The 24764-nt window shown below is 42.3% G+C and overlaps 1 protein-coding gene across 2 annotated transcripts in view; it reads right to left on the bottom strand.

The window, feature by feature from the left end:
- LOC125452665 (trifunctional enzyme subunit alpha, mitochondrial-like) overlaps positions 1-24764 on the bottom strand; it is a 117877-nt gene that overhangs the window by 24349 nt on the left and 68764 nt on the right. For both annotated transcript variants that reach the window (XM_059645684.1, XM_048531328.2), the window contains exons 12-14: positions 21343-21477; positions 20808-20979; positions 6296-6382 (exon numbers count right to left, since the gene is read on the bottom strand). In XM_059645684.1, coding sequence (XP_059501667.1) covers positions 6296-6382; positions 20808-20979; positions 21343-21477 — 394 coding nt within the window. The remainder of the gene's footprint in view (positions 1-6295; positions 6383-20807; positions 20980-21342; positions 21478-24764) is intronic.

Here is a 24764-nt window from a genome sequence, read left to right on the forward strand (position 1 = left end):
TTGATGTTGATGGATGTGAACAGGGCTGTTACGTCAAAGAAGACTGTTATTTCATCCTCTTCTACCTTGGTATCTTTGATGGTGTTCAGGAATTCTTGGGTGGAGCGAATGGAGTGGTGGGAGTCTTCTACTGGGTGTTTTAGTCTTTGATGTAGTTCCTTGGATAATCTGTAGGTTGGTGTTCCGGGTAGCGACACTATGGGTCTGAGGGGGGCTCCTGGTTTGTGAATTTTTGGTAGTCCGTAGAAGCCTGGTGTGTTGGATCCATCTGGTTTCATTTTTTGGAAGTCTCTCTTGTTTAATTCTCCAGATTTTTGAAGTTTTTGAGTAAGGCTGTGATTCGATTCTCTAGTTGTGGGGTCAGGTCTATCGCCACCTGTTGGTAAGTGTCGGTAGCTGCAAGCAGTGCGTTCGCTTTCTCAATGTAGTCTGTTCGGTTTAAAATGACTGTCAAGCGTCCTTTGTCTGCAGGTAGGATAACGATGTTTTTATCTTTTTTGAGTCCTTTTAGGGCTTTCCTTTCTTGTGTATTGAGTGTGTTTTCTTATTTTTTCCTGCTTAGTGTTGGTGCGACTGTCTGTCTGATGTTTTGCTGGGTTTCTTCTGAGAGTTTGTTGTCTTTCAGTGTTGTTTCTAGCGCAACAAACTCAAACAAACAGACAAAACGTGCCCAGAAACCATAACCATTCTCCCCTACATCAAAGACATTTCGGAAATAACTGCCAGACTACTCAGACTGCTTGGCATCAGGGTAGCCCACAAACCCACCAACACACTAAAAGAGCAGCTAATGAGCTTAAAAGACCTTATACAGACAACAAATAAAACGAACGTCATCTACAAAATACCTTGCAAGAACTGTGACAAACACTACATTGGACAAACTGGCAGAAAGCTAGCCAGCAGGATACATGAGCATCAACTAGCCACAAAACGACATGACCCACTATCACTAGTATCCTTACATACAGATGAGGAAGGACACCACTTTGATTGGGACAACACATCCATCCTAGGACAAGCCAATCAGAGACACGCACGAGAATTCCTAGAAGCATGGCATTCCAACCGGAACTCCATCAACAAACACATTGACTTGGAGCCAATCTACCACCCCCTGAGAAAAAGAACAGGAAATGACATCACCAACCCAAGGAAACCTAAACCGATAAATAGAAAGCGGGACACAACACCAGCACTTCATCGGAGGCTCACTGATGATGTTACCTAGAATGTTGACGAAACATCTGAAAACTAACCTTCCAGCTCAGCGAGCAAACTCACATCCAGAACCTCAACCTGAGCTACAAATCTTCTCAACTCACCAGTTCACTTTATATCCACGATGTAGAAACATTGGAAGATATTCTTCTTGGTAAGAAAAACGAACAATCTGAACAGCATGAGTAACATTGAGAGTATTCAGTATGGTGTTATGAATAATTTATCAAAGTTCTACAAGAATTCTTTGGTGGGATAACCATGTCCTGGGTGACCTATACTATTGGAGGTTTACTTGTACTTGAACCTATCACAGGTGTTTGATAAAGTTGCAAACCAATATTTAAACCATTGAAGAAATGTGGAAACATGCACGACAGGAACAGGAGCAGGAGTACGAGCAGGAGCAGAGGCAGACCATTCGACTCTTCAAGCCTGCTCCCCTTATGACAGCTGATCATTCAACTCAATAGCCGAATCCCGCTTTCTCCCCAGAATTTTAGACCCCATTTGCCCCAAGTGCAATATCTAGCTGTTTCCTGAAGACATTCAATATTTTGGCATCAACTACTTTCTGCGGGAATTAATTCCACAGCCTCACTACTCTTTGGATGAAGAAATGTCTTACCTCCATCCTAAATACTCTACCTTGAATCCTCAATCTGTGACCCCTGGTTCTGGACACACCCACCATTGGGAACATCCTCCCTGCATCTACCCTGTCCAGCCCTGTTAGAATTTTTTAAGTCTCTACGGGATAGCCCCTCATTTGTCTGAACCCCAGTGAAAATAATTCTACTTGGGTCAATCTCTCCTCATGTGCCATTCCTGCCATCCCCGGAATCAGCCTGGTAAAACCTTTGCTGCACTTCCTTGAAAGCAAGAGCAACCTTCCTCAGAAAAAGAGACGAAAGCTGCACACAATATTCAAGGTGTGGCCTTTCCAAGACCCTGTATAACTGCAATAATACATCTCTGCTCCTGTACTCAAAGCCTCTCACAGTGAAGGCCAACATACCATTTGCCTTCTTCACTGCCAGCTGCACCTGCATGTTTACCTTCAGCAATTGGTACATAAAGATACCCAGGTCCAACTGCACACTCTCCTCTCTCAATTTACAGCCAGTTAGTAATCTGCATTCTTGTTTTTGCTTCCAAAGTGAATAATCTCTCATTTATACAAGTTATCCTGCATCTGCCATTGATTTGCCTACTCACCCAACCTGGAGTGATCATGCTGAAGGATCTCTGCACCCTCATCACAGTTAACCCTCCAATCGAACTTGGTATCATCTGCAAACTTCAAGATGTTACAGTTTGTTCCCTCATCCACATCGTTGTACAGATTGTGAATAGCTGGAATCCCAGCACTGATCCCTGTTCCACCCCATTAGTTAGTGCCTGCCAATTTGAAAAGGACCCATTAATTCATACTCTTCATTTCCTCTCTACCAGTTTTCTATCCATCTCAATGCACTTTCCCCAATCTCATGCACTTGAATCTCTTTACATAGGATTTTGCCAAATGTTTTCTCAAAGTCCAAATAGACCACATTGGCCGGCTCCCCTTGTCAACTCTACCTGTTAAATCTTCATAGAATTCCAACAGATTTGTCAAGCATGATTTCGCCAACATAAATCCATGCTGGGTCTTTGTAAATGCTCCCCTGTAAAGTCCTTGACAATGGGTTCATGAATTTTCCCACCACCGGTGTTAGGCTTACTGGCCTAGAATTCCCTGTTTACTTTCTACCTCCCTTTTTGAATACTGGGGTGACATTAGATACTTTCCAACCTGCAGGGACTGGAATGGTTAAGACAAAAATTGGGCCCTTGAAGACAGAAACGGGTGAATTTATTATGGGGAACAAGGAAATGGCAGAAGAGTTGAATAGGTACTTGGGATGTGTCTTCATTAGGGAAGACACAAACTATCTCCCAGATGTAGTAGTGGCTGAAGGACCTAGGGTAATGGACGAACTGAAACGAATTTATATTAGGCAGGAAATGGTGTTGGACAGACTTAGGTCTGAAGGCTGATAAGTCCCCGGGACCTGATGGTCTACATCCCAGGGTACTTAAGGACGTGGCTCTAGAAATCATGGACTCACTAGCAATCTTTTTTCAATGTTCTATAGATTCAGGATCAGTTCCTGCAGACTGGAGGGTGGCTAATGTTGTCCCACTTTTCAAGAAAGGAGGGAGAGAGAAAACAGGAAATTATAGACCGGTTAGCCTGACGTCAGTGGTGGCAAAGATGCTGGAGTCAATTATAAAAGGTGAAATTACAACTCATTTGGATAGCAGTAACAGGATAGGTCAGAGTCAGCATGGATTAACGAAGGGGAAATCGTGCTTGACTAATCTTCTGGAATTTTTTGAGGTTGAAACTATGAAGATGGACAAGGAAAAGCCAGTGGATGTAGTGTACCTGGGCTTTCAGAAAGGTTTTGATAAAGTCCCACATATGAGATTAGTGAGCAAAATTAGGGCACATGGTATTGGCGGCAAAATACTGAGTTGGATTGAAAATTGGCTGGCTGACAGGAAGCAAAGAGTAGTGATAAATGGGTCCTTTTCGAAATGGCAGGCATTGACCAGTGGGGTACCTCAAGGTTCGCTGCTGGGACCACAGCTGTTTACAATATACATTAATGATACAGATGAAGGCATTAAAAGTAATATTCTCAAACTTGCTGATGACACAAAGCTGGGTGGCAGTGTGAAATGTGAGGAGGATGTTATGAGAATACAGAGTGACTTGGACAGGCTAGGCGAGTGGACGGATGCATGGCAGATGCAGTTTAATGTCAATAAATGTGAGGTTATCCACTTTGGTGGCAAGAACAAGAAGGCAGATTACTATCTCAATGGAGTCATGTTAGGTAAAGGGGAAGTACAACGAGATCTCGGTGTTCTTGTACATCAGTCAATGAAAGCAAGCATGCAGGCACAGAAGGCAGTGAAGAAAGCTAATGGCATGCTGGCCTTCATGACAAGAGGAATTGAGTATAGGAGCAAAGAGGTCCTTCTGCAGCTGTACAGGGCCCTGGTGAGACCACACCTGGAGTATTGTGTGCAGTTGTGGTCTCCAAATTTAAGGAAGGACATTCTTGCTATTGAGGGAGTGCAGCGTAGGTTCATGCGGTTAATTCCCAGAATGGCGGGAGTATCATATGTTGAAAGATTGGAATGACTAAGCTTGTATACACTTGAGTTGAGAAGGATGAGAGGGGATCTGATTGAGACGTTTAACATTATTAAGGGATTGGATACTCTGGAGGCAGGAAGCATGTTTCCACTGATGGGTGAGTCCAGGACCAGAGGACACAGTTTAAAAATAAGGTGTAGGCCATTTAGAACAGAGTTGAAGAAAAAGTTCTTCACCCAGAGAGTGGTGGATATATGGAATGCTCTGCCCCAGAAGGCAATGGAGGCCAAGTCTCTGGATACTTTCAAGAAAGAGATGGATAGAGCTCTTAAAGGTAGTGGAATCAAGGGTTATGGGGATAGGGCAGGAACAGGATACTGATTGTGGACAATCAGCCATGATCTTAATGAATGGTGGTGCAGGCTCGAAGGGCCGAATAGTCTACTCCTGCACCTATTGTCTATTGTCTAACATTCTAAACAAGACTGGACTTCTGGAAAAAGGAAAAGAGGTTGATTGTATATGGGAACTGAAAGGGGAAATAAACTATTTATTTGCAAGAACCATAAAAGCCAACATGAATTGGTCAGGGCAGAACCCATTGCTGCAACTTTCAGCATTTTCCTCAGTTTTCTGTCTAAAGGTGAGATAACTTGCTGAACTACAGAATAGCTGTGTGTTTTTCTTTTACTACAGGTAGGATGAGGAGGCAGGCGCTGGCAACTGGAATTAATGTGATCCACATGCTCGTCACACCTAGCCAACTGAGCTAACAGGTTCTGAACTTTTATCTAGGCAACAGTAAATTCTAACAACATTTTTAAGAAATTGGCAGAGGCTGAAAACAGACAGGATAGAGCCTTCTGAAGTCCTACATGAGATAATTTCTCAGGTGACTGCGTGAATTTGAAGGTACTGATGATAAATCAAGACAAGTTACTCAGATCATACAGAGTCCTAGTGAAGCAGTTCTAGTGTAGGATATGTACTTTAAGTCTTTATCTCAAAATGGATATAGCTGCAATATAATTCAGCATGTTTTCAGAAGCAATCAATTTATTCTTTCATTTGCCTAATTTTAACTTGCTAAAATAAAGTTTTTAAAAATCCAAAACAATGGCAGAAAAATTACTCAACTGGTATACTAAACATATTTAGATTAGATTAAATTCCCTACTGTGTGGAAACAGGCCCTTCAACACAACAAGTCCAAACAGCCTCTTGAAGCATCCCACCCAGACCCATCTTTCTTTCACCCACACACCCCTGAACACGACGGGCAATTTAGCATGGCCGATCCACCTAACCTGCACATCTTTGGACTGTGGGGGGAAACTGGAGCACCCGAGGAAACCCACGCAGACACGCAGAGAATGTGCAAACTCCACACATGCAGTCGCCCGAGGCTGGAATCGAAACTGGGTCCCTGGTGCTGTGAGGCTGCAGTGCTAACCACTGAGCCACCATGCTGCCCCATTAATAAAGTAATGCATTAATTTATTATAAAGCTCATATCAAAGATTGCTAAATTACAATTTCTCTCAAGAAGGAACCATCATTTCCAAATGAGACAGCAAGGTGCAGAGCTGGATAAACACAGCAGGCCCAGCAGCATCAGAGGAGCAGGAAGGCTGACGTTTCGATCCTAGGCCCTTCTTCAGAAAGGAGTGATTTCTGAAGAAGGGTCTAGGCCCGAAACATCAGCCTTCCTGCTTCTCTGATGCTGCTTGGCCTGCTGTGTTCATCCAGCTTTGCACCTTGCTATCTCAGATTCTTCAAGCATCTGCAGTTCCTACTATCTCTGAAACATGATGTTCAAATGTTGGCTTATATTTTGTATTTTCTTGCTCTCTCGACGTTTTAGAGTTTAAGTTTTCATAAAACGTTAATGAATAAACCATCATTCAAGTATTCACTACATACCTTCTCTGGTCTCTTACTGACAGCAGCAATTTCAGAAATTGGAAGAGCTGATGTGTTGCTAGCAAATATACAATGAGGAGGTACAACCTGTCAGAGACAAAAAAAGGACTTGAATTTAAAAAAAACATCAGTAATCAACAAAACCTGTATCCAAAAAAATACTGTATGATCTGCAATCAAGTTCATCTAAGTACGTTTAAGTGTTTATAAGTAAACATGTCTTAGTCTTAGCCAATTTCACAGCACAGGTTAATGTTTCAAAGACGAGAAAGAAACATCATGGAAGGCAACATAAGACAGGCTCTGCTACTTTATTTGTAAAAATCTATTTTTCAACATTGAATGCACTTAAGTTAAATTATTCAGAACTGATTATCAGGTAACAAAGATAACAGAACTTGATCTGCCAGGTGGAAAGCTGCAAACACAGTTTTCCACTTTTTTGTTTAGAGGCCCCAAATTCTGCTGGCAGGTTTAATTGTTTGGAGAATTCCAGTCAGGCAAAATGGATCACAAAATTGCCTCAACAAGGTTTCGACACAACAGATTCTTAAATTGGACAAATTTGACAGATCAACCAGTAGGAAGATTACGGTGTGTTATTGATCAGATCAATCTTTCTTCAAATATATCAAAAGAAATAGCCTTGACCCTAAGATAACAAGTTGTAGAGCTGGATGAACACAGCAGGCCAAGCAGCATCAGAGGAGCAGGAAGGCTGACGGTTCAAGCCTAGACACTTCTTCAGAAATGGGGGAGGGGAAGGAGGTTCTGAAATAAAGAGAGAGAGAGGGGGAGGTGGATAGAAGATGGATAAAGGAGAAGACAGGTGGACACGAGACAGACAGTCAAAGAGGCGGGGATGGAGCCAGTAAAGGTAGGGAGGAGATAGGTCAGTCCAGAGCGGATAGCCAGGTCAACGGGGCGGGATGAGGTTAGTAGGAGATAGGGACGGGGCTTGAGGTGGGAGGAGGGGATAGGTGGGAGGAAAGACAGGTCAGGGAGGCGGGAACGAGCTGGGCTGGTTTTGGGATGCAGCAGGGGGAGGGGAGATTTTGAAGCTTGCGAAGTCCACTGATACCACTGGGCTGCAGGGTTTCCAAGCGGAATATGAGGTGCTGTTCCTGCAACCTTCGGGTGGCATCATTCTGGCACCGCAGGAGGCCCAGGATGGACATGTCATCTGAGGAATGGGAGGGGGAGTTGAAATGGTTTGCAACTGGGAAGTGCAGTTTTTTTAGTGTGAATTGACAGTAGATGTTCTACAAAGCAATCCCCAAGACCCTAACTTTCATCTTATTTACAGACAAGTGTAAGGTGCTGTGTTCCAGATGTCATTCGACTGGTCATGCTATTCAGCTTTAAGCAAAACACGTTTTATTCTTAGCCTCAGTTAAAATACTAACAAAAGAAAAGTGAATCAGTCTAACTTGAACTCCATTAGAACATTTACCAAAATAATAGATTATTTAATTACTCAACAACAACTGATCTAAATAGCAACATCCCAAAAATACAAACGTAGCCAATGCAAATTCAGTAAAATAAATTATTTCACATGCGATTCATCATCGAGGACAAAAGAACACCAAGAAAAAATTCTGAGAGGGAGAGAGAACTTAAGCTTTTTCCTCTGGCATGGGAGTTGTGTAGCAGTTTCCCCAAGCAACTTCATAATCTCAACAACTAGAAGTTAAAGTAAATCCCTGGTCCTATGGGAGTCTGGTTCCACTCACTCATGCTGCTTCTAGTTCTAACTTTTAAATAAAAAACAGCCTCACAAGCTGGTTACTTTGTAGGCTGGGGAGAGACAACTATTCACCTCTACTTTAAAACCGCTCTTCAAATAAAAAAAAGGACAAAATACAGCTCAAAGCTGCAGGATCATCATATCTCCCATCCCCTCAGGGTTTTTAGAAAAAACCCAACAAAGCTAACTTCATTTTTAAAACCCTTGACTCTTATTAGTACAGTTCAATACATATGCACTACATTGACTCCAAAAATGCAAACATTCGATACTACAGTGCACTTCAATCCGTTTCTTCCACCACCAAACAATTTGATCTTCTTTCGCCAGAGTCATGGAGTCACAGAGATATATAGCACAGAAGAGCGTCTTTGGTCCAACTTATTCCAGCCGACCTTATATCCGAAATTAATCTTGTCCTACCTGCCAGCATTTGGCCCATATCCCTCTGAATCCTCCGGGAAAACAGCCCCAGCCTATTCAGCCTCTTCTAATACCTCAAACTCTCCAGCCCTGGCCATATCCTTGTAAATCTTTTCTGAACCCTTTCAAATTTAACAGGGAGATCAGAACTGTGCACAATATTCCAAAAGTGGCCTAACCGATGTTGTGGCTGTACGGGACATGACCTCCCAACTCATATACTCAATGCACTGACCAATAAAGGCAAGTGTACCAAATGACTTCTTCACCAACCTGTCCACTTGCAACTCCATTTGCAAGGAACTATGAACGGAACTCCAAGGTTACTTTGTTCAGCAACAGCCCCCACGGCGTTAGCATTAAGTGCATAAGTCCTGCCCTGATTTGCCATACCAAAATGGAGATCTCCCATTCACCTCAATTAAACTCCATCTGCCACTCCTCGGCACATTGGTCCATCTGATCAAGGTCTCGTTGTACTGAGTAACGTTCTTTGCTATCCATTATACCACCAACTTTGGTGGCATCTGCAAAATTACTAACCATGCCTCCTTTATTCACATCCAAATTTTTTATATAAATGAAGAAAAGCAGTGGCCCCAGCATCAACCTTTGCAGCTCACCACTCGTCACAGGTCTCCAGTTTGCAGAGCAGCCTCGACCACCACTCTCCATCTCCTACCTTTGAGCCAATTTTTTTAATCTGAGTGGCTAGCTCTCCCTGCAATCCAAATGGTCTATCCTTAATATACAGTCTATCATGCAGATCCTCGCCAAATGTTTTGCTCAAGTCCATATCGACGTCAACCCGCGGCAATTACATTCACTCATCCTGCTACGTTTATAATTTTCGAATTCAATGGCTATAACAAAAAATTCCATCAAAACAGTCTGGTATTTTTACGTTTAAATTTTTTCCAGAAACATTAATAGATATACAACTGTCTCAGACACATTACTAGCAACATAAATGTTGAAACATTGCAACGCCAAAGAACAAATTCAAGGTCTCCTTTTTAATTGTGGAGTCTTTCTGTTGATGAATATTCAACTTTCTGCAAAAATACCCAATAGGACTTGTCATCTTCTTGTAAAAGTACAGCACCAACACCTATATCACCTTGATTGGTTTTGCGTAATTAGATGTGGCTAACACTGGGTGTTGGTTAACACAGCTTTCAGGCTGTCAAATGCCTTCTGACTTTGTCTGTCCTCTAAAATCTTCTGCATTTCTTCAACAAATCAGTCAGTGAAGTAACCAACCTGCTAGAATTTGGTATGACTTTTGGATAAAACCCATTTAGTCTCACAAATCATAGTACCTCCCTCTTTGTCAATGGTATGGGCAACTACCCAATAACCTGAGTTCAGACATGCCATGGGGCCATCTATCCATGTCCAATGATATGGCCTAGGAACGTGACTTGGGCTTTTACAAAGTCACTTGTAGCCAGGTTTATCACAAGCCAGTCTTCTGATGTCAACCAACAATTCCAATAGATGTGCCAAATGTTCCTTCCATGTGTGACTAAAAAAAAATCACCAACTCATCTATGATAGATAATGGGAACTGCAGATGCTGGAGAATCCAAGATAACAAAGTGTGAAGCTGGATGAACACAGCAGGCCAAGCAGCATCTCAGGAGCACAAAAGCTGACGTTTCGGGCCTAGACCCTTCATCAGAGCTTTCTCTTTTTGAGGTTGAGGTGGAAGGTGTTGGTGAAGTAGATGAACTGTTCGAGCTCCTCTGGGGAGTAAGAGGTGGCGCCGATACAGTCATCAATGTAATGGAGGAAGAGGTGGGGTTCGGGGCCTGTGTAGGTGCGGAAGAAGGACTGTTCCACATAACCTACAAAGAGGCAGGTATAGCTTGGGCCCATGCGGGTACCCATGGCCACTCTCTTTGTCTGTAGGGAAGTGGGAGGAATTGAAAGAGAAGTTGTTGAGGGTAACAACGAGTTCGGCTAGGCAGATGAGAGTGTCGGTGGAGGGGGGCTGGTCGGGCCTGTGGGACAGGAAGTAGTGGAGGGCCTTGAGGCCACCTGCATGAGGAATACAGGTGTATAGGGACTGGATGTCCATGGTGAAAATGAGGTGTTGGGGGCCAGGGAATTGGAAGTTCTGGAGGAGGTGGAGGGCGTGGGTGGTGTCACGGACATAGGTAGGGAGTTCCTGGACCAAAGGGGAGAAAATGGAGTCCAGATAGGTGGAGATGAGTTCAGTGGGGCAGGAACAGGCCGAGACAATGGGTCGGCCAGGGCAGGCAGGTTTGTGGATTTTGGGAAGGAGATAGAAACGGGCCGTGCGGGGTTGGGGAACAATAAGGTTGGAGGCTGTAGGTGGGAGGTCCCCTGAGGTGATGAGGTCATGGATGGTACTGGAGATGATGGTCTGGTGCTCAGGGGTGCTGTGATGAAGGGTCTAGGCCCGAAATGTCAGCTTTTGTGCTCCTGAGATGCTGCTAGGCCTGCTGTGTTCATACAGCTTCACACTTTGTTACCAAATCATCTATGTAGGCCACACGATTGGGTAATCCTGAAATGACTTTATTGGTTAGTCTTTGCAACACAGCTGGTGCATTTTTCACATCAAGTGGCATCACTTTAAACACGTGCAATCCATTTGGTGTCACAAAAGCCAAAAATTCCTATCCTCTCTGGGAAAAAGGTACCAGACAGTATCTTTGATTAGGTCCAGATTTGAAACATAAGTTGCCTGTCCCACCTTCTTAAAACAGACTTTCAGCCATGGAATAGGATCCGAATCAGATTTTGTAACTGCACTGACTTTGTGATAAGCAACACAAACACTAGGTGCCATCTTGTTTTGGCATCATTACAATGGGCGAGTTCCATTTGCTATATCTCACTTCAACTGTATCGTTTTTGAGCATGGTCTCCATTTCTTTTTGAATCTTTGCCCATTTTACAAGGTCAAGTTTAGAAGGGGGCTGCTTAATTGGAATAACATTTCCAATATTTACTTCATTTGTAATCATGTTACGATTTCCCAGCTTATTCCTATGTATCTCTACATGAGATTATAGTAACCATTTCAGGTCATTACCATTTTCCTCTGGAAGGTAACTCAAATTCATCCTAATTTTTGAGAACTTTCTCATTGTTATTTTATCAAATTGATTCAGGCAGACAAACTTATCTGGAATTAGTTCTTCACGCTGGGTTATAACTGGTATCACCTTCTCCCTTTGCTTTTCTTCCTTACTAAAATACCGTTTGAGCACGTTCACAAGACAGACTCCAAGTTTTCCTTCTCTCTGGCTTTCTAACATTTCATCTCCTCCAGCAAAAATACAAATTTTTGATTTCTTGTCTGCTTCCTGTTTCACCATATGCTGTGCTACTTTCAAATGTTATCTAGTTAACTGACCTACTCGATTTAATCTTTCCGTAAAATCTGAAATGTAATCCAAATATGTGGTCTCTGAAATGTGACTTACCATTTTTCCTTAAATTCAGTGGTACTCTCACGTCATGTCCGAAAACTAATTCGAATGGACTGAATTTAGGTGCATCCAGAACAAGAACAAATGGAATTGTTTTGTCCCAATCCTTGACTAAGTCTTCAACCTGGTCTGTGAAGTTTGATGACATCATTCTAATGCCCCTTGCAATTCTGGATAGTATGCAGTTGATTTAAATTGGTCAATTCATAAGTGTTGCCAAGTTGGGTACAGTACTTGTGGAGTGGAAGGCAGAAAGTTAGAATTTGGTGCTTATAACATGTTAAGGGGAAAAGCAGTGCATGGCACCTTTAAAAAAAGATGTACTTTTTCTATGTGTAGAGATTCAAAAAGGATGTCTATGCATAGCAGCTTGTGGGTTTGCAGGTGCACAGAGAACACTCGAATTGAAACATGTGTATCCAAAGGCTGTACAGTTAGCAGGCCAATCAGCAGTATTGTTTTGTGACCAAGACAAGTTTTGAATGTTGCCAATCAATCTGAATCAAGCACTTCGATACCAAAAGCCAATTAAATTTAAATCTGAGATTACAAAGTGTGAAGCTGGATGAACACAGCAGGCCAAGCAGCATCTCAGGAGCACAAAAGCTGCAGTTTCGGGCCTAGACCGTTCTCTGATGAAGGGTCTAGGCCCGAAACTTCAACTTTTGTGCTCCTGAGATGCTGCTTGGCCTGCTGCATTCATCCAGCTCCACACTTTGTTATTTTGGATTCTCCAGCATCTGCAGTTCCCATTATTTCTGATATAAATGTAAATCTGGTCATTTTGATAACACAGGACCAATCCTAATCTAAGAAGTTATGTCATTGAGCTTATAAAAGAAAAGGACAGTTGGACAAAGACAGGAAACCTAACTAGCATCTTACAGAGAATTGCTGCCTTTTACAGTCTTCTCCAAATCTTTGAGAAAGTATCATCTAAATCAGGGGTAACAATGGGGCAACGAGTTAATATTCCTGACAGAACATTCACTGAAGGCGGCACAGGGCATTAGGTAAGCATTACAAAAAGAGAAAGTGCTAGAAAAGCTAAAGGGTCTAAAAATTGATAAATCTCCTGGCCCCGATGGGCTACATCCTAGAGTTCTGAGGGAGGTGGCTGAGGAAATAGCGGAGGCTTTGGTCGTGATCTTTGAAAAGTCACTGGAGTCAGGGAAAGTCCCAGATGATTGGAAAATTGCTGTTGTATCCCCTTGTTTAAGAAACGATCAAGGCAAAAGATGGAAAATTATGGGCCGATTAGCCTAACCTCGGTAGTTGCTAAAATTCTAGAATCCATTGTCAAGGATGAGATTTCTAAATTCCTGGAAGTGCAGGGTCAGATTAAAACAAGTCAGCGTGGTTTTAGTAAGGGGAGGTTGTGCCTGACAGACCTGTTAGAATTCTTTGAAGAGGCAACAAGTAGGTTAGACCAGGGAAATCCAGTAGATGTTACCTATCTACACTTCCAAAAGGCCTTTGATAAGGTGCCTCACGGGAGGCTGCTGAGGAAGGTGAAGGCCCATGGTGTTCGAGGTGAGCTACTGGCTTGGATTGAGGATTGGCTGTCTGACAGAAGGCAGGGAGTTAGGATAAAAGGCTCTTTTTCGGAATGGCAACCGGTGACGAGCGATGTCCCGCAGGGTTCAATGTTGGGGCCACAGCTGTTCACCTTATATATTAACGATCTGGATGAAGGGACTGGGGGCATTCTGGCCAAGTTTGCCGATGATACGAAGATAGGTGGACAGGCAGGTAGTACTGAGGAGGTGGGGAAGCTGCAGAAAGATTTAGACAGTTTAGGAGAGTGGTCCAGGAAATGGCTGATGAAATTCAATGTGATTAAATTTGAGGTTTTGCACTTTGGAAAAAAGAATACAGGCATGGACTATTTTCTAAACGGTGAGAAAATTCGCAAATCAGAAGTGCAAAGGGATCTGGGAGTGTTGGTCCAGGATTCTCTAAAGGTTAACTTGCAGGTAGAGTCCGTAATTAAGAAGCGAATGTAACGTTGTCGTTTATCTCAAGAGGGTTGGAATATGAAAGCAGCGATGTGCTTCTGAGGCTTTATAAGGCTCTAGTTAGGCCCCATTTAGAATACTGTGTCCAATTTTGGGCCCCACACCTCAGAAAGGACATACTAGCCCTGGAGCATGTCCAGTGGAGATTCACACGGATGATCCCTGGAATGGTAGGTTTAGCCTATGATGAACAGCTAAGGATCCTGGGATTGTACTCATTAGAGTTTAGAAGGTTGAGGGGAGATCTAATAGAAACTTACAAGATAATGTATGGCTTAGAAGGGGTGGATGCTAGGAAGTTGTTTCCGTGAAGCAGGGAGACTAGTACCCGTGGGCACAGCCTTAAAATTAGAGGGGGTAAGTTTAAAACTGAAATGAGACAACATTTCTTGAGCCAGAGAGTGGTGGGCTTGTGGAATTCATTGCCACGGAGTGCAGTGGAGGCCGGGACGTTGGATGCCTTCAAGGCAGAGATCGACAAATTCTTGATCTCAAAAGGAATCCTGGGTGGAAGGTATACTCGAGTAGTTCGAGAGGGTTTAAACTAGTATGGCAGGGGGGTGGGAACCTGAGCTGTATACCGGAGGTGAGAGTTGATGCAGGTGAGGCAGTAGCAAGAGGTAGACCAGCTAGTGGGAAGGATTTTCCTCGGAAGGAACCAAGGATCAGTTAAAGTGTGTTTGCTTTAACGTAAGGAGTATCAGGAATAAAAGTGATGAACTTAGAGCATGGATCAGTACCTGGTGCTATGATGTTGTGGCCACAACAGAGACATGGGTTTCTCATGGGCAGGAATGGTTGCTGGATCTCCCAGGGTTTAGAACATTTAAAAAGAATAGGGAGGGGAGAAAAAGAGGAGGGGGTGTAGCACTACTAATCAGAGAGGGTATCACAGCTACAGAAGCTTCCATTGTCGAGGAAGATCTGCCTACTGAGTCAGTGTGGGTGGAAATTAGGAACAGCAAGGGAGTAGTCACCTCGTTAGGGGTTTACTACAGGCCCCCCAATAGCAGCAGGGAGACTGCAGAAAGCATAGGTCGTCAGATTTTGGAAAAGTGTGGACGTAGTAGGGTTGTTGTAATGGGTGACTTGAACTTTCCCAATATTGATTGGAACCTCCTTCAAGCAGAAGATTTGAATGGAGCTGTTTTTGTAAGGTGTGTTCAGGAGGGTTTCCTAATGCAGTACGTTGACAGGCCGACGAGGGGAGAGGCCATTCCAAACTTGGTGCTCGGAAACGAGCCGGGGAAGGTATCAGAACTTGTGGTGGGAGAGCATTTTGGTGATAGTGACCATAACTGCCTCACATTCTACATAGCTATGGAGAAGGAGAGGATTAGGCAAAATGGGAGGATATTTAATTGGGGAAGAGGAAACTATGATGCGATTAGACATGAGTTAGGAAGCCTGGACTGGGAGCAATTGTTCCATGGTAAGGACACTATAGGCATGTGGAGACTGTTTAAGGAACAGTTGTTACGAGTGATGAGTAAATATGTCCCTCTGAGACAGGCAAGAAGGGGTAAGATAAAGGAACCTTGGATGACGAGAGCGGTGGAGCTTCTTGTGAAAAGGAAGAAGGTAGCTTACATAAGGTGGGAGGAAGCTAGGGTCAAGTTCAGCGAGAGAGGATTACACGCAGGCAAGGAAGGAGCTCAAAAATGGTCTGAGGAGAACCAGGAGGGGGCACGAGAAAGGCTTGGCAGAACGAATTAGGGAAAACACAAAGGCATTTTATACTTATGTGAGGAATAAGAGAATGGTCAAAGAAAGAGTAGGGCCGATCAGGGATAGCATAGGGAACTTGTGTGTGGAGTCTGAGGAGGTAGGGGAAGCCCTAAAGCAGTTCTTTGCTTCTGTCTTTACGAAAGAAACGAACTTTGTAGTGAATGAAACCTTTGAAGAGCAGGTGTGCATGCTGGAATGGAAAGAGATAGAGGAAGCTGATGTGCTGAAAATTTTGTCAAACATTAAGATTGACAAGTCACCAGGCCCGGACCAGATTTTCCTCGACTGCTTTGGGAAGCGGGAAATGCAATTGCTTCGCCACTTGCAAGGATCTTTGCATCCGGCTCTCCACTGGAGTCGTACCTGAGGACTGGAGAGAGGCAAATGTAATTCTTCTCTTCAAGAAAAGAAATAGGGAAATCGCCGGCATTTACAGACCAGTAAGTCTCACGTCTGTCGTCTGCAAGGCGTTAGAAAGGATTCTGAGGGATCAGATTTATGACCATCTGGAAGAGCATGGCTTGATCAAATGCAGTCAACACGGCTTTGAGAGGGGCAGGTCATGCCTCACAAACCTTATCGAGTTCTTTGAGGACGTGACTAGAAAAGTTGATGAGGGTCGAGCTGTGGATGTGGTGTATATGGACTTTAGTAAGGCATTTGATACGGTTCCCCATGGTAAGCTCATTCAGAAGGTCAGGAGGAATGGGATACTAGGGAACTTAGCTGTCTGGATACAGACTTGGCTGGCCAACAGAAGACAGTGAGTGGCAGTAGAAGGAAAATATTCTGCCTGGAAGTCAGTGGTTAGTGGTGTTCCACAGTGGTCTGTCCTTGGGCCTCCACTGTTTGTAATTTTTATTAATGACTTGGATGAGGGGATTGAAGGATGGGTCAGCAAGTTTGCAGACGACACAAAGGTTGGAGGTGTCGTTGACAGTATAGAGGGCTGTTGTAGGCTGCAGCGGGACATTGACAGGATGCAGAGATGGGCCGAGAGGTGGCAGATGGAGTTCAACCTGGATAAATGCGAGGTGATGCATTTTCGAAGGTCGAATTTGAAAGCCGAGTACAGGATTAAGGATAGGATTCTTGGCAGTGTGGAGGAACAGAGGGATCTTGGTGTGCAGATACATAGATCCCTTAAAATGGCCACCCAAGTGGACAGGGTTGTTAAGAAAGCATATGGTGTTTTGGCTTTCATTAACAGGGGGATTGAGTTTAAGAGTCGTGAGATCTTGTTGCAGCTCTATAAAACTTTGGTTAGACCGCACTTGGAATACTGTGTCCAGTTCTGGTCGCCCTATTATTGGAAAGATGTGGATGCTTTGCAGAGGGTTCACAGGAGGTTTACCAGGATGCTGCCTGGACTGGAGGGCTTATCTTATGAAGAGAGGTTGACTGAGCTCGGACTTTGCTCATTGGAAAAAAGGAGGAGGAGAGGGGACCTAATTGAGGTATACAAGATAATGAGAGGCATAGATACAGTTGATAGCCAGAGACTATTTCCCAGGGCAGAAATGGCTAACACGAGGGGTCATAGTTTTAAGCTGGTTGGAGGAAAGTATAGAGGGGATGTCAGAGGCAGGTTCTTTGCACAGAGTTGTGAGAGCATGGAATGCATTGCCAGCAGCAGTTGTGGAAGCAAGGTCATTGGGGTCATTTAAGAGACTGGTGGACATGCATATGGTCACAGAAATTTGAGGGTGCATACATGAGGATCAATGGTCGGCTCAACATCGTGGGCTGAAGGGCCTGTTCTGTGCTGTACTGTTCTATGTTCTATGAATCAAGGGCTATGGGGAGAGTGCAGGAAAGTGGTGTTGAAATGCCCATCAGCCATGATTTAAATGGCGGAGTGGACTTGATGGGCCTTATGGCCTTACTTCCACTCCTATGTCTTATTGTCTTATGGACATACTGGAAGACACACAACGTGGCTACAATTTTGGCAGACTAAATTCATTTTTATTTTGTCTTATCTAAGTGGGACCTGTATTTACTGGAATAGCATACCATTAGAATCTTGTTTTATTTGGGAATAGTTATTGCTACTAGGGGTTTATTCAATGTTAATTATTTAGTTGAACGTTCACTACTAGAGTTCGATAAATAAATTGTTACACGTTGATCATAAAGTGAGTGTCAGGGGTTTATTTTGTTTAACCAATAGTACTTGCCGAAAGGCGGGTTACACCACTTGTAACAGATTATAGGGCGAGGCGCTCCTCTTTGGGCGTTTTGGTATTAGATCTCAGAAGGGGGTCCACCCCCCACTTTATAATAGATAGCTATACATAACTTGTTTAAAAATTTTCATGTAAAATTTGATCAGTTCATATCTGGTTTAAAACAACTAAGCAACTCTTCTATAATCTTTCAAACCATCACACTGCAGAATGGAATGACCTCTGGAAGTCCAGTAGATACATTCATTACAGTCAACAAGTATAGATTCCCACTTTGTTTTAGGGAGGGGTCTTATGCAATCAATTAAGACTCTTGTGAAAGGTTCCTGAAAAGGTTGGAAGAGGTATTAACACTGCTGGTTTTATCACAGCCTCAGGTTTTTCAATGACCTGACATATGTAACATGCATGTTTGGCTAAATTCAGCCACATCTCCATGCTGTCCAGGCCAATAAAAATGACTCGGCTATTTTCACTTGTCCTTCCTCCCAAATGACTTCCTACTGGTACCTCATGTGCTACCCACAACAGCTCCTTGCTATAACCCATCAGAAATACAACTTAACAAGCTTCTTGCCATTTTGTATTTATCTGAATATGTAATGGTTTCCATTTCCACATCAAGAATTCTTTTCTTTTAAAGATAGTGGGATGCATTCAGATTCTTTTTCTGTGTACACTTTTCGATACAACTACTTTATTTTTTTCACCTTTCTGTTGTAATTCAACTACCCTCAGTAAGCTAAAAATATCCACTTTGTCCTCCACCTGCTCTCGTTCCATCGGATCAAACAGTTTGTAATAACTGAACTTCAAACTTCCTTATCTTTATTCTTGATTGCTCCTCCTATTTCAACCTATAACTTTGCGATCTGGTTACCAGATTCAGGAAAAATCACACAGGTTATACTTACTGCAACATCTTAATTGCCAGATTTTCCACTGGCTTTTCAACGACAGCAGACTTCACAACCACCAGTGATCCAGCTATATCATTCCTGCGGATAAACTGCATCTCAGCAACAGAGAATTTCTGAGAAGCCAGTACATATTGCCCATCACTAATTGCTCAGAGGACAGTTAAGAGTCAACCACATTACTGAAAGAGAGTTTTGAGAAGATTTGTAGCTCAGGTTGAGGTTCTGGATGTGAGTTTGTTTGCTGAGGTGGAAGGTTAGTTTTCAGACGTTTCGTCACCATTCTAGGTAACATCATCAGTGAGCCTCCGACGAAGCGCTGGTGTTATGTCCCGCTTTCTATTTATTTGGTTAGGTTTCCTTGGGTTGGTGATGTCATTTCCTGTTCTTTTTCTCAGGGGATGGTAGATTGGCTCCAAGTCAATGTGTTTGTTGATGGAGTTCCGGTTGGAATGCCATGCTTCTAGGAATTCTCGTGCGTGTCTCTGTTTGGCTTGTCCTAGGATGGATGTGTTGTCCCAATCAAGGTGGTGTCCTTCCTTATCTGTATTTAAGGATACGAGTGGCATTAGAGGTAGTCTACGGAATGGTGACTAGTTTGATTTTTGAAGTGGAGGAATTTTCTTATGGGAAGTTGAATGTTGGACTTGAACTCATTGGAGTGTAGCAGAAAAGGAGGTAACCTTATCCAAATATACAAGATTCTTAGAGGACTTCACATGGTAGAAGCGGAAGGGTTGCTTTGCCTTGTGGAAGAGCTGAAGACCAGACGGCATAATCTCAGATTAAGGGTTTGCTCAATTAACAGGGAGGCTCATTGATGATATTACTTAGAATGGTGACGAAACGTCTGAAAACGAACCTTCCAGCTCAGTGAGCAAACTCACATCCAGAACATTACTGACAGTCTGGAGTCACATGGAGACCAGACCAGATAAGGATGGCTAATTTCCATTCCTGAAGGACATCTGTGAGCCAGATGGGTTTTGCCAGTAATTGACAATGGATTCATGGTCATCATTAGATTCTTAACTGCAGATTTATGTTTTACTTGAACTCAAATTCCACCATCTGTCACGGTGGAGTTCGAACCCAGGTTCCCAAAACATTACCTGGCTCTCTAGATTAACAACCCAGCAATAATATCATTAGGCCATTCTCCTTTCGTAAACCAATCAAATACAATGACCAAAAAATAACGACACTCACATCCTCCCTTTTTGAATCCAATAATCCTCAACTCAAACTGCAATTAGACAGATTTTGATCCTTTCAACAGCCTTTAATTTGTTACAGACTAGATGAAACCCCCTTCAAATATATCAAGATAGCCTAGACCCACCTTTTGTCTTATTTAAAGGCAAACGCAAGGTGCTGTGTTCCAGGTATAATTTGATTGGTCATGCTACTTGGCTTTAAATGAAATGTATTTTAATTGGTTGTAAGAATAAAATGTAAAAGAAAGAAGAATTAGTATAACTTTAACTCTATTAGAAAACTAACAGAATAACAGGTTATTTAACCAACCAACAAGTGTTCCAATATGAGAACATTCAATAAACACATCCTTATCATAGACTAATTCAGTAAAATAAATTTTCTTACATGCAATGTTTCTCCAGTCCAGGACAAAAGAACACCAAGAGAAAATTCCAGCAGCGAGAAAGAATTCAAGCTTTTTGCTATGGCAGAGAGAATGTATAACAGCTTCCACAACAAATTCCAAAACCTCAACATCTAAAACCCTGGTTCTGAGGAAGACTGACCCTACCCACTCATACTGCTTCTATTGTTCTAACAGAGCCTCACAAGCTCTTTACTTTGTTGTCACCTCTTTCTCAAAATCTCTCTTCAAAAATAAAGATAAAATACACCTCAAAGCCATTGTATTGTCCTAAGTGAGATTTAAACATCAGCCAAATCGGCCAAAGTTCAAATTTCAGAATCCAAATCTAGAAAAGTCATATTCAATTACAATTCACAAGACTTAATACACTTTGTTTTCTTTTTTAATACTTACAGCTTCAACTTCCTTCAGTACATTATGCTTGATTTTCATATCTTCAAAAACTGCTTCGATGACTATGTCGGTTTTCTCAAATCCTTTGTAGTCTAACTGACCAATCAAATGTGACAACAGTCTATCCCGCTGAAATGATGTTAAATTCTTTCTCTTTACTTTATCATTCAATCTGTTATGATTCAAAAAAGGTTATAATTAAGTAAAAACTATAATCCAATATAAATAATGATATAAATAATGCTACATTAAGCACTGGAGAGCTCCTGCATTACTGCACCAAAAAAAGCTAAAAATATGCTATGATTCTACAAATTTAACAGATCAGTGTGACAGGATTGTAGAAAAGCAAGAATATGTTTGGCAAATTACATGAAAATTGCAGGTGACAGATTTGAGAATATAACATTCCTCATTTATTAAACTGGTAATTTAAATCTGCATGACACAAATAAAGCTATTGGTACACATGATGTCAGGATTTATACTACCTGAATTCAAAGATATGACCAAAAGCAATAATCAGTTTACATACCCTTTATAGATTTGTTGTTGACCTCGATCAAGGCCTTCCATTGTGGTATCTTTTAAGACAGTTAAAATACCTTTGTCTATTGTGACCTGTGCTATACCAGCACCCATTAGACCAGCACCCAAAACGGCAACTGTTCTGAAGAAAACAGAAAATTGCAACAGGTCAATTAAGGCACTAACAAGTCAATGAAATGAAAATGAAAATGAATTTGATATTTCTCTAGCTTCTTGGCATCAAAATAAATGGAACAGTGTGACTCTGCAGTATTTCTGCAGTAGATACTCACTGAACTCACGAGAAACTTATGGTGTAGGTAGCAGCATCAAATTTTCAATCACTATGAAACATCTCTGGCAGTATAAATTAATTGCGCAAACATGAAGTGGCATTCTTTTAGCTTTTAAATATTGTTGGAAATTTTTAATTAACAAGTTTTTTTACTTTTTTGTTTGTCTTTTCCTCCTTCCTTCTTGGAAAGACTTTTCCTTCTCAATTTGGCTTTCTGCACATGAATTGACATAGAATTAAATATCCTTACTGACACTGGCTTCAGATTCCACATGGTTCCAATCTGATTGTTGAAGGAGGCATACCACAGCTTTATTGATAAAGGTTCAATATTCCCAAGAAAAGACACACTTCCAAAAAGATAACCAAGTGTGGAGCTGGAGGAACACAGCAGGCCAGGCAGCATCAGAGGAACAGGAAAGCTCATATTTTGGGTTGGGACCCTTCTTCAGAAAAAAAACTGCTATGAGTGGGCAAAGGTATGGCAGATGGAGTACAAGGTTGATATGTGTGAGGTCATCCATTTTGGTAGGAATAACAGCAAAATAGGTCATATTTTAAATGGTAAAAATTTGCAGCATGCTGCTGTGCAGAGGGACTTGGGTGTCCTTGTGCATGAATCACTGAAGGTGGGATTGCAGGTGCAGCAGACAGTTAAAAAGGCAAATGGAATTTTGTCTGCCATTGCTAGAGGGATGGAGTTTAAAAACAGGGAGGCTATGCTGCAGCTGTGTAGGGTCCTGGTGAGGCCACATCTGTAGTACTGTGTGCAGTTTTGGTCTCCTTACTTGAGAAAAGATATACGTGCACGGGTTGGGGTGCAGAGGAGATTCACTCGGCTGATTCCAGAGTTGAGGGTTGGATTATGAGGAGACACTGAGTAGACTGGGATTATGCTCACTGGCATTCAGAAGACTGAGGGGAGATCTTATGGAAACATATAAGATAATGAAGGGAATAGATAAAGTGGAGGCAGGGAGGTTGTTTCCGCTAGCAGGTGAAACTAGCACGAGAAGGCATTGCCTCGAAATAAAGGGAAGCAGATGTAGGATTGAGGTTGCGAGGAACTTCTTCACCCAAAGAGATGTGAATCTGTGGAATTCCCTGCCCAGTGAAGCAGGTGAAGCTACCTGGCTGAATGTTTTTAAGGCAAGGCTAGATAAATTTTTGAACAGTAAAGGAATGAAGGGTTATGCTGAGTGGGCAGGTAAGTGGAGCTGAGTCTCAAAAAGATCAGCCATGATCTTATTAAATGGCGAGGCACAGGGGCCAGATGGCCTACTCCTGCTCCTAGTTCTTATTTCAAAGTCCAGAAGCCCTCCACAGGGAATATTGAAACCTATCAATAAATGAATCAATAAGCAAAAGTTTTACTGAATGACTGTGATATTTGTATGTTGTAAAATCTGGGCCTTAGCGTATATCTGAAGGACACTTCAGAGCTAAAGTCCACGGCTTCATTTTGCATAAATAAGAAACCTGATCTTTCCTCATCACGAACAACAGAGTTTTCACATTATAAACTTTTGCGATTATAAACTAATTTGATTCAAACCATCCACAAAGAAAACAAATACATAGCTACTGTCAATTAAAGGAATATACAGCTGCAAGTTTTAAATGATTACAGTGATTTGTCCAGACTTGTAATGACAATTGAAATATCAGCTTGTAAACAGACTATGGAGGTGTGTAAATTCAAGCTGCAGAGAGAAACAGCAGAGAGAAACAGCAGAGAGGAATAAAAACTTAAGACCTGGGATAATGGACTCATGTATTTTGTGGATCTCTTGGTTCCTCATGTGTAATCAGTACAATTTTTATATAAAAGAGTTATATAAAAACAACTGGTTAATAAGAGCCAGTATGTAGAACTCTAAGAAGGTGGGTTTGCGAACCACCCACAGAGCTGAATGTTTCAACTTAGGGAGAACAAAGAGAAAAGGTAGAAGGAAATCAACCACGGTTCTGCTGAAGCAAAATCAGGCAGTATAGATATGCCAAAATCACAGAACCAATGAAGGAAAAAAGAATCTGCTCCATTATAAAATCTGCTGTCCTGTGGTTCACCGGTTAAGAATCCATCAACTATCCAACTACAGAAACCATTGCAATTGCTGAGTCTGTCCTCAAGTATTAATCTATTTGATTCAGCAACAAGGAACTCAAGCAAAGTCATCAGCTGCATATCATTGAGATGTTCGGACATTTTTCTCACAAGCATTCTTCGGCATTTTATTCTTGGTATCTGTAACTTTATCTCTTCAACCCAAAACAACCTTCAGTAATAACTTGGAATATACTAGCCATTTACTCTGTTTAAACAAAAACTTGACTGCTCATCTCCTTTACCTCGAATCATTACAAATTAAAAGGGGTCTACACAAGCACTTGGAATACTGCGTCCAGTTCTGGGCGCCCTATTATAGGAAAGATGTGGATGCTTTGGAGAGGGTTCAGAGGAGGTTTACCAGGATGCTGCCTGGACTGGAGGGCTTATCTTATGAAGAGAGGTTGACTGAGCTCGGTCTCTTCTCATTGGAGAAAAGGAGGAGGAGAGGGGACCTAATTGAGGTATATAAGATAATGAGAGGCATAGATAGAGTCGATAGCCAGAGACTATTTCCCAGGGCAGAAATGGCTAGCACGAGGGGTCATAGTTTTAAGCTGGTTGGTGGAAAGTATCGAGGGGATGTCAGAGGCAGGTTCTTTACGCAGAGAGTTGTGAGAGCATGGAATGCGTTGCCAGCAGCAGTTGTGGAAGCAAGGTCATTGGGGTCATTTAAGAGATTGCTGGACATGTATATGGTCACAGAAATTTGAGGGTGCATACATGAGGATCAATGGTCGGCACAACATTGTGGGCTGAAGGGCCTGTTCTGTGCTGTACTGTTCTATGTTCTATGTTCTAAGCACTTCAGCTCCAGTTCACGGACAGATCTGGTGGTCATGACACCAATGGTCTGAATTAAAAATGAATAATCCATAGTTCGTCATGATCACTTTCTGTTACTTATTGACGTGTACTATTGAGACGTAAACAGAGCAAATTTTAAAAAAATCATGTTGCACAACGCAATACGCTCAAAAATGATGTATTACATTCAAAGGAAGGAGCTCTAGGAAAGGTGACA

This window comes from Stegostoma tigrinum, chromosome 4 (assembly GCF_030684315.1).
Source record: "Stegostoma tigrinum isolate sSteTig4 chromosome 4, sSteTig4.hap1, whole genome shotgun sequence".
Lineage (NCBI taxonomy): Eukaryota > Metazoa > Chordata > Chondrichthyes > Orectolobiformes > Stegostomatidae > Stegostoma > Stegostoma tigrinum.